General features: G+C 40.9%; 2 protein-coding genes and 1 non-coding gene across 4 annotated transcripts in view; 2 read left to right on the plus strand and 1 right to left on the minus strand.

The window, feature by feature from the left end:
• Positions 1–16,081, plus strand: part of SYTL5 (synaptotagmin like 5) — a 304,058-nt gene that overhangs the window by 276,167 nt on the left and 11,810 nt on the right. The window lies entirely within an intron of this gene.
• Positions 1,438–16,081, minus strand: part of SRPX (sushi repeat containing protein X-linked) — a 114,912-nt gene continuing 100,268 nt past the window's right edge. The window contains exon 10 of the mRNA XM_001927105.6: positions 1,438–1,971. Coding sequence (XP_001927140.1) covers positions 1,788–1,971 — 184 coding nt within the window. The 3' untranslated portion in view covers positions 1,438–1,787. The remainder of the gene's footprint in view (positions 1,972–16,081) is intronic.
• On the plus strand, positions 3,667–3,772 carry LOC146394547 (U6 spliceosomal RNA). The gene has a single exon (XR_014835978.1). It is a non-coding gene; the product is annotated as a U6 spliceosomal RNA (small nuclear RNA).

Here is a 16,081-nt window from a genome sequence, read left to right on the forward strand (position 1 = left end):
CCCAACCATGTCATTGACCTTTATCTGATACCTCAGAAGGAGACAGAAGTCAAAGAGCTGCCACCAGTGTGCTTTGTTAAAAACAAACAAAACCTATTTGTAAGTGTAATATAAACAAACCTATTCCCAGGATGGCAGTCCTGGAATGTTTAAAAGTGTCAAATCTGCTTCTAATTTCAAACCTCTATGTTGGAATTTGGACTTCCCAACCTTGCTTTTAGTCATTTTATTGGTTCAGGAATAGATTGAGCCAAACTGCTATTTGGAAACTGAAGGGCAAATTTCAAGGTTTCCCTGAAGGGAGTGGAAGAATCCAGCTCTTGGTTATAAACCTTTGATTTTTCAGGTCTGACCTTAGGCACCAGGGCTTCACCTGGACAGTCGTCTCACGGGGGATAGTTGCTCTCCCCACACACTCAGTGGCTGCAACTGGAGCCCAGACTTGTTTGTGTTCTTTCCCAGATGTGCATTCCTAGCCCACTCCAACTTCATTCCTAGGTCTCTGAGATCGTGAAGAGAGCTCTTTATGCTATGCTGCTGAGAACCCCCCTCATCGGGGGATGGAGGGGAAAGCCTGAAGACATTGTCCCCACTGCTTCAGTATCCAGTACTGTTAGCCCCCCCTTCCATGACCCCAAGGGTCCATTTAACTGCCAGAGCTGTGACTCCCTCAACAGTGGGACAAACCCTCCCCCAACTGGCATCTTGGCTGATCTACCTGACCTTCCCCTGGTGCACTGGTCCACTGGAGAGAAAGCAGTAGATGGAGAATTAACACTTTTTCCAGTTTTAGCTTCTTGTTTATACCATCACAGCACGTGATTAATGTCTTAACTCTTTCATATTTGGCTTGTTGGCTTTTTTTTTTTTTTAATGGCCACATCCACAACATATGGACATTTCCTGGAACAGGGATTGAACCTGAGCCACAGCTGCAGCCACGCCAGATCCTTTAACCCACTGTGCTAGGCCAGGGATTGAACCCGTGCCTCCACATTGACCCAAACTGCTGCAGTTCAATTTTTTTTTTTTTGGTCTTTTTAGGGCTGCACCTGCAGCATATGGAAGTTCCCAGGCTAGGGGTCAAATCATAGCTGCAGCTGCTGGCCTCCACCATAGCCACAGCAATGCCAGATCCATAACCCACTGAGCAAGACCAAGGATCAAACCTGCATCCTCAGGCATACTAGTCGGATTCGTTTCCGCTGAACCACAATGGGAACTCCTGCAGTTCGATTTTTTGCCCAGTTTGCCATGGCAGGAACTCCTCTGCTTGTTGCGTTAATTGGTTCCTCCAACACTTTGCAAGGTCAGCTCTCCCAGCTCAGTGGAGTTCTTCTCGATGGGACTAATCACATTTTTCCAGTCCTAAAACACTAGGGAGCATACTTGAGCAAGTATGGCTAGTGCTTGTAAAAGAAAATAAATTGTAATCAATTTGCTCCAAGATATTTTATTAATAAAAGTTTTATATATAAAAACCAGCAGATAGATAATGTATCACACTATACTGCATTCAAAACATGTCTATGGTTGTAGTATCTCATTTCACTACGAAATTGACCAGCCACGATGGAGTTATAAGACTAAACATATTCCTCTTTTTTGGAATGCTTCAAAGTACAAAAAGCAGTGTTAATTTTTTAAGTGCAAAGAAAGCGTATAATAAAATAGACTTTAAAAATTACAAATAAAAATCTGTACATCAAGGATACTTTTCAGGCCTTCCCGTGTGCAGAGCACGATGTAGAAAGAGAAGAGGAACTGCCGAGAGAGGACCCGTCCCATCAGGTGCTACAGGTCTGGCCCATTTCAGCTTGCAGGACCATCTCTTCTTTTCTCAAGGGGAAAGTATCGATCAGGTTGAAGAGGGCCACAGGTGTCACCAGGGAGACGTAGCGCTCCTTGTCCATGCCATGCTTATCCACTAGCACCATACTGAAGGAATAGAGTGGGATTCGCAGCAGCAGCCTAGGGCAAAGGAATAGAGAAGACTAGATCAAAATTGACTCCCCAGGGCTCTGAATGACCAACTAGCCTCATAGTGACACTCAGTGCAGAAAGGCTTAATACCACAAAAAAGAAAAACTCAATCATCCTTTAGACCCTTGCTACTCTGTGGTACCTGGACTAGGAACATCACACAGGAACTTGGTGCCAGTGGAGAATCCCAGGCTCCTGCCCTCACCTACCGAATTGGAAGCTGCATTATTAGATCCACTGAAGACAGGTATGCATGTGAAAGGTTGAGCAAAATGGCTTTAAGATGATAACGGTCAGGAAAACTTCAGTTCTGCAAATGGTTCAATGCACCAATAGTTGCTCTAAGCATGTGCAACAGTATTCACAGATTTTTCTTGTATTAAGTTGGAATCAACCTGTTTGCAGACTAGCTTTGCACAACCACTTATGCACTAGAGTTGCCTTTCACCAGTGGGTGGTTTTGCTCCCCCCACCCAGGGGACATGGGGCTCTGTCTTGACACAGTTTTGGGGTTCACAGTTAAGGGGTGGAAGGAGTGCTACTGCCCTCTAGAGGTTGGAGGCCAGGAACGCTGCCTAACATCCTACCATTCACAGAACAGCCCCTACCTCCTCCACCGAAAGAATTATTAGGCCTTAAATGTCAGTAGTGCTGAGACTGAGAAACCCTGGACTAGGTGGAGCTGATTGAAATAACTTTCCAAACATTCTAGTTCTGGCCCATCCAGCTCGTGACTGAATAGATGGGATTGTATTTGCGCTACACTGTAGGTTTACTAACTTGGTTCATTATAATTTGTACCTCAAGTACTTTGAAATCACTTCAAATGCTTTTTAAAAGGCCTGTTTTTTTCTCTTCTACCACATTTGAATTTAAACTGTAAAAAAAAAAAAAGTATTTCAATACAAACATGTTTACATGAAAAAAGCCAGAGAAAGCAAATAGATAAGCTGAATACAGCTGTGAAGTGGGGGTGGGGGGAGCCCACTCAGCTAAACAACAAAATTTGGAGAGCAAACTCTCTTGATATTGTATGTGAGGCACAGTACATACTTCCATCTGGATTTAAAGTGAAATATTTTTTCCTCATAGAAATGAGTTAAGGAAAAAAGCAATTACTCCAAATCTAAACTGACTTACATTTTCTTCTGCCTTTTAAGAGCGTTTCAGGGAAGATGAGAATAATTTCTCTTTCCCAGTAGGAAACTAAATTGCTAGTCCACTTCTAGTGAGTAGAAATAAAAGACAGCATTGCAATGTCCCCACTGGCTTCTTATCATGGTAGGAGCAGAGCTCAGGAGTACATGACTTCAAGAAATGTGTTCATGAGTTTTTGAACATGTAACTCTCCAGCATGAAGTGAGGTGAGGTGGAGAGCGAGACCAAACCGCATCTTTAAGAGGAATAGTTAGAGTTTGGGGGGAGGGGGAGGAGAGGCCTAAGCCCTGGGGCAGAGGCACCCCAGGACACAATAGAGATGGAACAAGTCTGAAGAGGAAAAAAGGCTAAGCAACGCTGTGGCGGCCAGAGCCCGTGGGAAAAGATGACCAATGAGGAATTGGAGCATTTGATGTTACACTACATTCCAAGTTGGGGTGGCAATCCCCCATGGTGCCACCACCACGTGGTCCTCCTGTGAGCCTTGTGCCTTGATTGACACACAACATTAAAATTGAAAACCATGCTCACTTTGGCAGCGCATATGCTAACATTGGAACAATACAGAGGAGATTAGCAGGGCCCCTGCACAAGAACGCCAGCCAAATTTTGAAAGAATGGGCAACATTTCACAAGGATAAAGAAGATGTGACTCATAGATACAATGGAGTATTAGTCGTCCATAAAAAAGAATTAAATAATGCCATTTGCAGCAACAGGGATTGACCTAGAGATTTTTTTTTTCATAGTGAGCCCAGTCAGAGAAAGACTAGTATCATTTATCACATATGTGGAATCTAATAAAAATGATACAAAGGACTTATTAATAAAACAGAAATTCACAGATTTCAAAACCAATCTTAGGGTTACCATAGGAAAAACCGTCGGGTGGAGGGAGGAATTGGGAGAGTGCGAATAACATACATACTACTGTCTAAGATAGATGATGAACAAGAACCTACTGTAGAACATAGGGAAATCTACTCAATAGTTTGTAATAATCTATATGGGAAAAAAGAATGGATCTCTTTATATGTAGGACTAATTTTAAGTCAACTATACTCCAATAAAATGTTTAAAAACCCTAAAACAAACAAAACTGCCATGGGAAGAGATGAGTGGTCAGATCTACAGGCTATCAACAAGCAGAGAAATGCATCCCACTGTGGCTACGAGACCACAGAAATCTTGGGGATGGATGAACGGACACCCTACAGGATGAGGGGTGCTACCAATAATATTTCAGAGTTACACAAATGTCTGTTAGACTGAAATGAATTCCTGGAGAATCTTCTAGAAAACTTTAGACAAAAAATACTGTGGGAGGTTCCAGTTCAAGATGGCCATGTAGGAAGACCTTGAGCTCACCTCCTCCCATGGACACGCCAAATCTACAACTGCATATGGAACAATCTTCTCTGGACAAAAATTACCAAGTAGGATAATGGTCCATGTTTATCAAGCGAGTTAGAATGAAATCACATCAACGTGGGTAGAAAAGACCAAGATAAAATCTTGTCCCCCAACCCAGCAACACCTCCAGCCCCAGATGCATCCCCCATGCATGTGTGGGGATCAGCAATCAGGAGGGACTCAACACCTGGAATTTGTCCCTGAGGCACAAAGGGTTCATATCCCACATCAGGCCCCCAACATTACAGACCAGCCCCTGAGACACAAACCTCAAAGTATCTTTGATAAACCAGTGGGGCCCATACCCACGAGATCTGCTAGGCTGGCGCAAACTGAAAAACGGCTCTAAAAGAGCTCACAGAAAGACTCCCAAGGCAAAGTGCAGAAGCTTCTGTTTGAAAAATACCCAGACTTTATGAGTAAAGGCTCATGTGATAATCTTGAAATGTCAGACTGAGGACCGTGGGTGTACTGGTGGGATCAAGCTTTGAAATTCTCCCTCCACCTTGCTAAAGCCAGCAGAAAGCATCCCTCTTATCTCACTTTCTAACAGGTTGTCATCTTTATGCTCCCTACCGCAGAGCTATTTTCATGCATTCCTTCTGCCTTGCTCAAGCCAGCAGACAGCTCACATCTCTCTCCTCTGTGTATACTGCCTGATTCTGGTGGCCACAGGGCTTATGCTTTCAATCCCTGGGACTGTATCTGTTTGCATACTTTAAAAGCTGCTGCCTGATAGGCTGCCTTCCAATCAGCCTGAATCTAGGTGCTGAGTGAGCCTCTCCATTAGGGCACTGACGGGTCTGGGCGCACCCCCCAAACACTGGGAGCTATGAAAGGTAAAACAGGCTTCTTGGAAAATCACAAAGATTTGAGAGGCGGAGCAAGATGGCGGAGGAGTAAGACACACCTTCTCCCACAAACACATCAAAAAAAAAAAAACACATCTGCATGTAAACTGACTCGCACAGAACATCAACTGAATGCTGGCAGAAGAACTTAAACTTCCGAAAAGGGCAAGGAACGCTTGACAAAACTGGGTAGACCAAAAGAAAAAAAGAGAAAAGGAATCAGATTGGGACTAACACTCTCTTGAGGGAGCTGTGAAGGAGAAAAGGAAGCCACCTCCTGGGAAGCCACCGAACCGATGGGGAGATTAGCCGAGATGGAGGGACCTCTAAGCCGCCCAGGAAGGCGCTGCAGCTACACCGAGGAGGGCAGAGTAGAGTGAGAGCCGCACAGCTCAGGTTCCCCACCTGCCCCGGACCCGCAGCCTGAGAGGCTCGGGCGGGGGCTGGGGGCTGAGACTCCGGCTCCAGAGGTCAGTCCTGGGGAGAGGACTGGGGTTGGCTGTGTGGGGACAGCCTGGGGGGCTAAGGAGTGGTCTACCACAGGCAGGAGAGCAGTGTGCTAAGGGCTGGGGAGTAGAACGCCACGGCAGAGGAAACACGGGAGAAGATCTGGGCCAGCAGGAGAAGCAAGGCGCCAGTTGCCTGGGGAGGGTGAAAGGAGGAGGGGCTGACGCCATAGGAATCTCCCTGCGCATGCGCAGGCTCCCAGAGGGCAGGGCGGCTCTGGTTCAGGCTGCAGGTGGTGAGAAGCCACTTGCTTGCGCTGTGGGAGACTGGGCCCTTCTTGGGTGGGCTGGGGGCAGTGGGGGGCTAAGTGCAACATGGTGCCTCCTGCGTGATCCACAGGTAGCAGAGATAGACTGTGGCAGTCTTCTCAGAGGTCTTCTCTGTTCTTGGAGGGAGGTATGGTTTGCCACCACTGGGGGCCTGTGAGTGGGTTCCGCCTGCGGCCCTAGTCACCTCAGGGGTTAGCAAAAAAAAGGAAAAAAAGAGGGCATTGCACCCAAGCACCACACGTTGTTGCTCTCACACCCCTGGGAACACACCCGCCCTGCAGCTGCCACTGCCAAATGCTCTGGGTGGTGCCCAGATGCTTGATCACTGTGCCTTCCCCAAACCCCACAACTAGCAGCAGTTGGTGCAGCACCTCCTGCGTGAGCTAAGTGGAACGGGGTGCTTCCTGCACTGTCTGCAGGTGGTAAGGGCAAACCACTGCAGTTATCTCTGACTCCAGAGGTGGGCATGGCCCACCACCACTGGGGATACCTGAACAAGAACCGCTTGCAGCCCCAACTACCTCAAAGGGCACCACAGAGGAGGACATTGTGACGGAACACCACCTGTTGTTGCTCTCGCTCCCCTGGGAGCATATCCACCCAGCTGCTGCCACTGCCAAATGCTCTGGGTAGTGCCCAGACATTTGATCACTGTCCCTTCCCAGGAACCTACAACTAGGAGCAGCTGGTGCAGCACCTCCTGTGGGGACTAGCAGGACAAGGTGCTTCTTGCATGGTCTACAGGTGGCAGGGGCAAACCACTGCAGTTATCACTGACTCCAGAGGTGGGCATGGCCCACTACCACTTGTGGCTCCAGTCACCTCAGAGGTGGGCACTGCAATCGAAGACTACCTACTATTGCTCTCTCCTGGGAACTCACACACCCTGCTGCTGCCACTACCGAATGCTCTGGGCACCCTGCCAATCTGCATAATGCTCATTACCACGTCCCAGGGCCCTGCAACTAGGAGTAACCAGCAGCACCTTCCTGCAGGTCCTTGCTGCTTCTGAGAGCCCAGCAACCAGGCACTGACTACTAGCCCTACCCATTGCCTCCTTCTCCCTGGAAACATACCCAGCACCCTGGGAATGATGGCCTGCTCACACCAAAGAAAGAGACAGCAAATATTCAAACTCCCATGCCCCAAATAAATAGTAACCCCCCACAAAATACAAAAGGGTGCTCTTTCATAGAAGTAGCCCCACAAGACTACAGTTTGGCTTCCCTAAACTCACAGAGAAAGAAAAAGCATAAGCAAGATGAGTAAGTTCAGACACCATTCCCAGTTAAAGGAACAGGAGAATTCACCTGAAGTAGCAAACAATGAAACAGACCTCTGCAGTCTGATAGACACTGAGTTCAAAAGAGAGATGGTGAAAATACTGAAGGAAATAAGGCTGAATATCAACAAATTAAGAGCAGAGATTAAAAAGTAATGCAGATTCCTTTAGAAAAGAACTAGGAAATATAAGAAGGAACATAGAAAAATGAGGAAATTCATTTGGAGGAGATGCAAACTGAGCTAAAGGCACTAAAGAGCAGAATGAATAATACAAAGGAACGAATTAGTCACTTGGAAGACAGAATAATGGAAATCACCCAATCAGGACAGCAGACAGAAAATCAAATTAAAAAAAACACAAAAGCAACATAAGAGATCTACGGGATAATAGAAGTGGGCCAATCTAAATATAAAGTGGTATATATATTCACAATGGAATACCACTCAGCCATAAAAAGAACAAAATAATGCCATTTGCAGCAACATGCAACCAGAGATTCATACTAAGTAAGTCAGAAAGAGAAAGGCAAATACCATATGATTTCACTTTTATCTGGAATCTAATATATGGCACAAATGAACCTTTCCACAGAAAAGAAAACCAGGGACATGGAGAACAGACTTGTGGTTTCCAGGAGGTAGTGGGAGGGACTGGGAATTTGGGGTTAATAGATGCACCTGAAACTATTGCCTTTGGAATGGATAAGCAATGGGATCCTGCTGTATAGCTCTGGGAACTACATCTGGTCACTTGTGATGGAGCATGATAATGTGAGAAAAAAGAATGTATATATATGTATACGTGACTGGGCCACTTTGCTGTGCAGTAGAAAATTGACAGAACACTGTAAATCAGCTATGATGGGAAAAAATAAAAATCATTATCAAAAAAAAAAAAAGATTTGAGCGACAACAAAAAGCTAGGGCAAGGTTGAACAATAAGATTCATCTCCTACCTAAGGCTGTTCCTTCAAGAGAAGTGGCTATTTCATCTAATGCGTAGAAACCAATAGAGAGCTAAGTAAAATGAAGAAACAAAGAAATATGCTCCAAATGAAAGAATAACAAAAACTTCAGGAAAAAAAAAAACCCTTAATGAAACAGATATGCAATTTACCTGGTGAAGAGTTAAAAGTAATGGTTATTAAATAAATAAATAAAAGTAATGGTTATTAAAGATGCTCATGGGGGAGTTCCCATGTGGCTCAGCAAGTTAAGTATCTGGCATCGTCTCTGCAGTGTCTTGGTTTTGATCCCTGACCCTGCCATGGGTGCAGGCAAAAAAAATTACAAATAAAAAAGATGCTATTACAAGGAGATCCTGCTGAATAGCATTGAGAACTTTGTCTAGATACTCATGTTGCAACAGAAGAAAGGGTGGGGGAAAAATATAATTGTAATGTATACATGAAAGGATAACCTGACCCCCTTGCTGTACAGTGGGAAAATAAAAAAAAAAATTAAAAAAAATAAAAAAAAGATGCTCCCTGAACTCAAGAGGAATGAATGAACATAACAAAAACTTCAAAGAGATAGAAATGTTAAGAGACTACCAGAAAGAGGTCACATAGCTGAAGACTACAGTAACTAAACTGAAAAATACAGTAGAGGGGTCTAAAGGAAGATGAAGCAAGTAGAATGTATCAGCAAACTCGAAGTGAAGGCAGTGAAACTCATCCAATCAGAGCTAAAAGAAAACAATGTAAAAAGTAAAGATAGCTTAAGGGACCTATAGGACAGAAGCAAGCTGACTAACATCCACAGTCTAAGGGTCCTATCTGGAGACTGGAGAGAGAAAGAAGCGGAAAACATTTTAAGAAGTAACAGCTGAAACCTTCCCTTAACCTAGGGAAGACAAGACATCCAGATCCAGGAAACCCAGAAGGTCTGAAAAAGAACCTAAAGAGACCCACACCAAGACACATGATGGTTAAAATGTCAAAAGCTGAAAGTCAAAGAAAGAATCTTAAGCAAGAGAAAAAACAGCATGTTACATACAAGGGAACCTCATAAAAATATCAGATTTTTCATCAGAAATGTAGCAGGCTAGAGTCAGTGGAAAAATTTATTCTGCTGAAAGATAAAAACTTCTAACCAAGAATACACTACCCAATGAAATTTAGAATTGAAGGAGAGAGAAAGGGCTTTGCAGACAAGCAAAAGCTAAGGGGCATGTCACCAATAAACTAGCCTTAAAAGAAATGTTAAAGGGAGTTCTTTAACCTGAAAAAGCCATTAATTAGTAACAGGAGCAAACATCGAAGTATAAATCTCCCTGTTAAAAGATAGATATCTAAGTAAAGGTAGTGGATTTTTACAAAGCTAGTATAAAGAGGAAAAGACAAAAGCAGTAAAAGAACTACAATAACTAGTTAAAGGGTACACCGGATTAAAAGATATAAAATGTGACATCAACAACAAAATACGTGTGGAGCTTTAGAATGCAAACTTATCAACTTAAAATAGAACATTATAAATATAAGTTGTTGTACATAAACTTCATGGTGACCACAAAGCAAAAACCTACAGTAGGATACACAAAAGATGAGAACGCAATCTAAGCATACCACTTAAGTCATCAAACCACACAGGAAAACAAAAGAAAGTAACTGACTAACTATAAAAAGAGCCAAAAACAATTAACAAAGTGGAAGTATATACCTATTGATAATTATATTTAAGTGGACTGAAATCTCTAATCAAAAGACAATAACTAAATGGATTTAAAAAATAAAACCTATATATATGCTATCTACAAGGGACTCATTTCAGATCTAAGGACACACACAAAGTGAAGGAATGAAAAAAATGTATCCCATACAAATGGAAACCATAAATAAGCTGGATAGCTATTCTTCTATCAGGCAAACTAGACTCTAAAAGACTATGGAGTTCCCATTATGGCTCAGCAAGTTAAGGACCTGGCATTGCCACTAAGCTATGGGGTAGGTCACAGATGTGGCTCAGATCCCACACTGTTGTGGCTGTGGCATAGGCAGGCAGCTGCAGCTCGAATTCAAGCCCCAGCCCAAGAACTTCCACATGCCACAGGTGCAGCCTTAAGAATTTCTCAGACCAGCAAAATCTAAAAGAATGCAGCAGTACTAAACCTATCCTAAAGAATATTGATAGATCTCCACTAAAATAGGAAAGAAGAAAATATAGGATGTAGGAAATCACAATTGGAAAGTAATCACTTAAATAAGCCAGCATATGTATCAAAAAGGAAAAAAAAACTATTTGTGAAAGCAATGATGAATAAAAGAAACAGCAAAAGGATAACATTAAGATATAAAAAAAAGACATAAAAATCATAAAACGTGGGGAAGGAGAGTAAGAAAATCTAGCCTTTTTATAGAAGGTGTTTGAGCCTATCAGTCTAAAGCAAGCTGATATAGGAAGGGGTTAACATACTCGGAAAAACAGGTAGCCACATAGCAAACAAACAATAGATTAACAAAAACCAAAAATAAGAGGACATAAGCATAAAATAAAAGGAAATTATCAAAACACAAGAAGAAAACAAATGGAACAGAGAAGAAACACAATCAACTGGAAAATGAGGTTTAAAATGGCACTAAACTCATATTCATCAATAATTACTTTAAAAGTCAATGGACTGAATGCTCCCATCAAAACACAGTGACACACTGGATTTAAAAACAAAAACAAATAACAGAACCTACAATATACTGTCTGCAAGAGACCCACCTTAGAGCAAAGGACACAAATAGATTGAAAGTGAAGGGATGGTAAAAGTTATTTTGTGCTAACAAAAATAGTAAAGTGGGGGTTCCAATACTATCATCAGACAAAATGTACTTTAAAATAAAGGCCATAAAGAAGGACACTATTTAATGAAAATAATCAATTCAAGAAGAGGATTATTACACTTGTCAACATATATGCACCCAATATAGGAGCACCCAATTACATAAATACTAACAGACATAAAGGGAGAAATTGATGGGAATACAATAATAGTAGGAGACTTTAATACCCCACTCATATCAATGGACAGAGATTCTAGACAGAAAAATCAACAAGGCAGCAGAGATGTAAATTATACAACAGATAGATTTAATTGGTATTTTCAGGACATTACATCCAAAAAACCCAGAATATACATTCTTTTCAAGTGCACATGTAACATTCTCTAGAACTGACCACCTATTAGGGCACAAAACTAACTTCAACAAGTTTAAGAATACAGAAATTATTTCAAGCATCTTCTCTGACCACAAAGGCATTAAACTAGAAGTCAACCACAGGAACAGAAAAAAAATGACTACATGGAGACTGAACAACATGCTACTAAAAAAAAACCCAATGGGGTCAATGAGGAAATCAAAATGGAAATTAAAAACACCTTTTGAAAAATGAAAATGAAAACAACCATACAAAATCTGTGGGACACCACAAAAGCAATTCTTAGAGGGAAGTTCATAGCAATACAAGCTTTCTTTAAAAAGAAAGAAAGAAAGAAAGAACCTCAAATCAATAGCCTAACCTACCACCTAAAAGAATTAGAGAAAGAACAAACAAAACCTAAAATCAGAAGGAAGTAAATAAAAAGATCAGAGATGAAATAAAATAAAAGATTTAAAAAAAAAAACAAAAGAAAAAAATCAGCACCACCAAGAGCTGGTTCTTTGGAAAGGGTATACAAAATTGACAAACCCCTGACCAGGCTCACCAGGAAGAGGGAGAACTTAAGTAAAATAATTAATGAAAAAGGAGAACTATCCACTGATACTGCAGAAATACAAAAACCCCTAAGAGAATACTATGCACAATTACATGACAACATAGAAGAAATGAACAACTTAACATAAAACCCACCAAAATTGAATCAAGAAGAAATAGATAATTTCAACAGGTCAATCACTAGAAGTGAAATTGAATATGTAATATTAAAAAAAAAACCTCCCTACAAACACAAGCCCAGAACCAAGGGCTTCACAGGCAAATTCTACCAAACATACAAAGAAAAACTTATACTGGTCCTACTCTAACTTTTCCAAAAGACTGAAGAAGAGAGAACACTCCCAAAGTGATGAAGCCACCATCACTTAATACCAAAACCAGACAAAGATACTACCAAAAAAGAAAATTATAGGCTTAATTATCTTTGGTGAAGATAGATGCCAAAATTCTCAACAAAATTTTAACAAAACGAATCCAACGACACATAAAAAGATCATACATCATGACCAAGTGGGATTCATCCCAAGTTCAGAAGGATGGTTCAATATATGCAAATCAATCAATGTAATTCACCACATTAGAGTCAAAAACCACATGATCATCTCAATAGATGTGGAAAAAGCATTTGATAAAATCCAACATATATTCATGATAAAAACTCTTACTGAAGTGTGTACAGAGGGAACATATCTAAATATAATAAAAATCATTTATGACAAACCCACAGCCAATATAATACTCAATGGTGAAAAGCTGAAAGCCTTCCCACTAAAATTTGAAACAAGCAAAGGATGCGCACTCACCACTTTTATTCAACATAGTGCTGGAAGTCCTAGTTACAGCAATCAGACAAGAAAAATAAATAAAAGATATCCAAATTGGAAGAAAAGAGGTAAAAGTGTCACTATATGCAGACGACAGGAGACAATATATAGAAAACCCCAAGGACTCCTCACAAAAACTCCTAGATCTGATAAATGAATTCAGCAAAGTAGCAGAATACAAGATTAACATTCAAAAATCACTTGCTTTTTTGTATACTAACAATGAAATATCAGACAAAGAATCTAAAAAAAAAAAAAAAAAAACAATACCTTTTAAAATCCCACCAGAAAATAAAATAAAATACCTAGGAATAAACCTGACCAAGGATGTGATTAAAAGATATACCATACTCTTGCATTGGAACAATTAATATGTTAAAATGGCAATAACTACCCAATGCCATCTATGAATTTAACGTAATCCCTATCAAATTACCCATTTTTCATAGAACTAGAACAAAAAATCCAAAAATTTATATGGAACCATAAAAAAGACCCAGAATTGCCAAAGTAATCCTGAGGAGGAAGTGGGGGTGGTGGGGCCAGGAGGCATAACTCTCCCAGACTTCAGACAATATTACAGAGCTACAGTAATCAAAAGCAGTGTGGTATTGGTACAAAAACAGGCATATGGTTCAGTGGATCAGAAATAAACCCACACACCTATGGTTAATCAATCTTCCACAAAGGAGGCAAGAATATAAAATGGGGAAAAGTCTTTTGCAAGTGGTACTGGGAATATTGGACAGCATCATGTAAATCAGTGTAATCAGAACACCATAAAACTCCTAGAAGAGAATATAGGCAAAATATTCTCTGACATAAACTGTACAACTATTTTCTTAGGTCAGTCTCCCAAGGCAATTGAAGTAACAAAAACAAACAAATGGGACCTCATCAAACTTAACAAGCTTTTGCACAGCAAAGGGAACCATCAACAAAATGCAAAGACAACCTAAAGAATGGGAAAAAATAGTTGCAAATGATGCAACCAACAAGGGCCTCATCTCTAAAATATACAAACTCAACAACAACAAAAAATCCAGTTGAAAAATGAGAAGACCTTGGTAGACATTTCTCCAATGAAGATATACAGATAGCCAGTAGGCACATGAAAAGATGCTCAACATCACTAATTATTAGAGAAATGCACCTTACTCTGGTCAGAATGGCCAGTATTAACAAGTCTACAAAAACAAATGCTATAGAGGATATAGAGAAGAGGGAACCTTCCTACACTGTTGATGGGAATCTAAGTTGGTGCAACCACTGTGGAAAATAGTATGGAGATTCCTCAGAAAGCTAAAAATAGAATTACCATATGATCCAGCAATCCCACTCCTGGACATATATCCAGACAAAATGTAATTCAAAAAGATACGTGTGCCTCAGTGTTCCTAATAGCACTATTCACAATAGCCAAGATATGGAAACAACCTAAATGTCCATTGACAGATGAATGGATTAAGGAGATGTGTGATGATCATTATGTAACTACAGATGTGATTAAAAAAATAAAATAAAAATTAAATAAAAACGGTCATAGTTGAAAAAAAAAAAGATGTGGTACATATATACAATGGAATACTGCCCAGCCATCAAAAAGAATGAAATAATGCCATTCACAGCAACATGGATGCAACTAGAAATTCTCCTAAGTAAATCAGAAAGAAAGAAAACTACCATAGGATATCCCTTTTATGTACAATCTAAAATATAGTGCAAATGAACCTATCTACAAAACTAATAGTCTCACAGACATACAAAAACTGATGTGTGACTGCTAAGGGGGAGGAGAGAGGGAGTGAGGTGGACTGAGGGTTTGGGTTAGTAGATGCGAACCATTAAATTTATAGTGGATAAACAACAAGGTCCTACTGTATACCCCAAGGACTTATATCCAGTCTCCTGGGATAGACCATGATGGACAAGAATATAAAAAAGAATGTATGTATTTGTATAACTAAATCACTTTGCTGTACGGCAGAAATTTACATTATAAATCAATTATACTTAAAAAAATTTTTTTTCAAAACATGTGGTGGGTCAAAAGGCGGATGGAAAAATAGGGAAATTAGAAAAAGAAGCTATCGTGCCAATCTGTAACATCGCTTGCTAAGAATATATTTATATCATCATCTCAAGGGATTTCTGTGAACCTCTTTGAAAATCTGTGGTAGGGTTCACCAAGTTCTTTCTTCTTCCTGGAAACACAGAACACTGCATTTCCTAGCCTCCCTTGAGCTTTGATCCCCATCATGCATTGAGTTCAGAGTTCAGGCCACTGACTTGGGAGACAGCAAATGTATGCTTCCAATATGAAGTCCAAAAAAAAAAAAAAAGTCACATGGTTTGTTTTTACTCTCTTTCCCCCTTTGCAGAAACCTGGAAATAATGTATTCTGGGTTGTTGATGCTACCAGATAGTGGAGCATCAATAGCTTGGGACCATGGGACTATACAGAACAGAGATCTCCCACCTCCCTTGCAGAGTGAGAGAGAAAAAGATGAGAAAGGGAGATTTTCAGGAGCTTTGCTTTATCCTAATTATCCTCTGCACAGTGATCAAAAGTAAAAATTTGGGTTGCTCTGAAATTCCGTTTTGGCTATTGGATTCTGCTTCTTTTAATGCATCATTACTCAGAGTCTGAACACCAGGGTTCTGGCTTTCTAAGCGTTACCAAAATAAAATAGAGTTGTTAAAATGGGGCAATGGACAAGTGCCCTGGAAGCATGGAGAAAACAGAGGCCAAGCCTGGAAAGGCTCAATTTGGGATGCCTGCCCTCTTTACTAAGACCAAGGATTGCTTAAGTCCTCTTTGTAGTCGCTCCACTACCCATCCCACTCCCACCCACCCCCAAGGGGGAAAAAGCACCACAAAGATAAAGCAACATACTTGGACGGGGAAAAAAGGCTGATAGTTTCCCACTGCATTGTATACTTGGACAAGCAGCAACATGCCAGTTAACACAGTTATGATACGCCCAGGATAAAAGTAATTAAATGTTGAAGGTTGCCTGGCATTAAGGCTGAATAGAAAATAGGCAACTTGATCAGAGAAAAAGTACATTTATAGGTGTTAACA

Source organism: Sus scrofa, chromosome X, assembly GCF_054392235.1.
Source record: "Sus scrofa isolate SSC_HxYL_T2T_F1_AM1 chromosome X, Sscrofa_HxYL_maternal_Yorkshire_Landrace_v2.0, whole genome shotgun sequence".
NCBI classification, from domain to species: Eukaryota; Metazoa; Chordata; class Mammalia; order Artiodactyla; family Suidae; genus Sus; species Sus scrofa.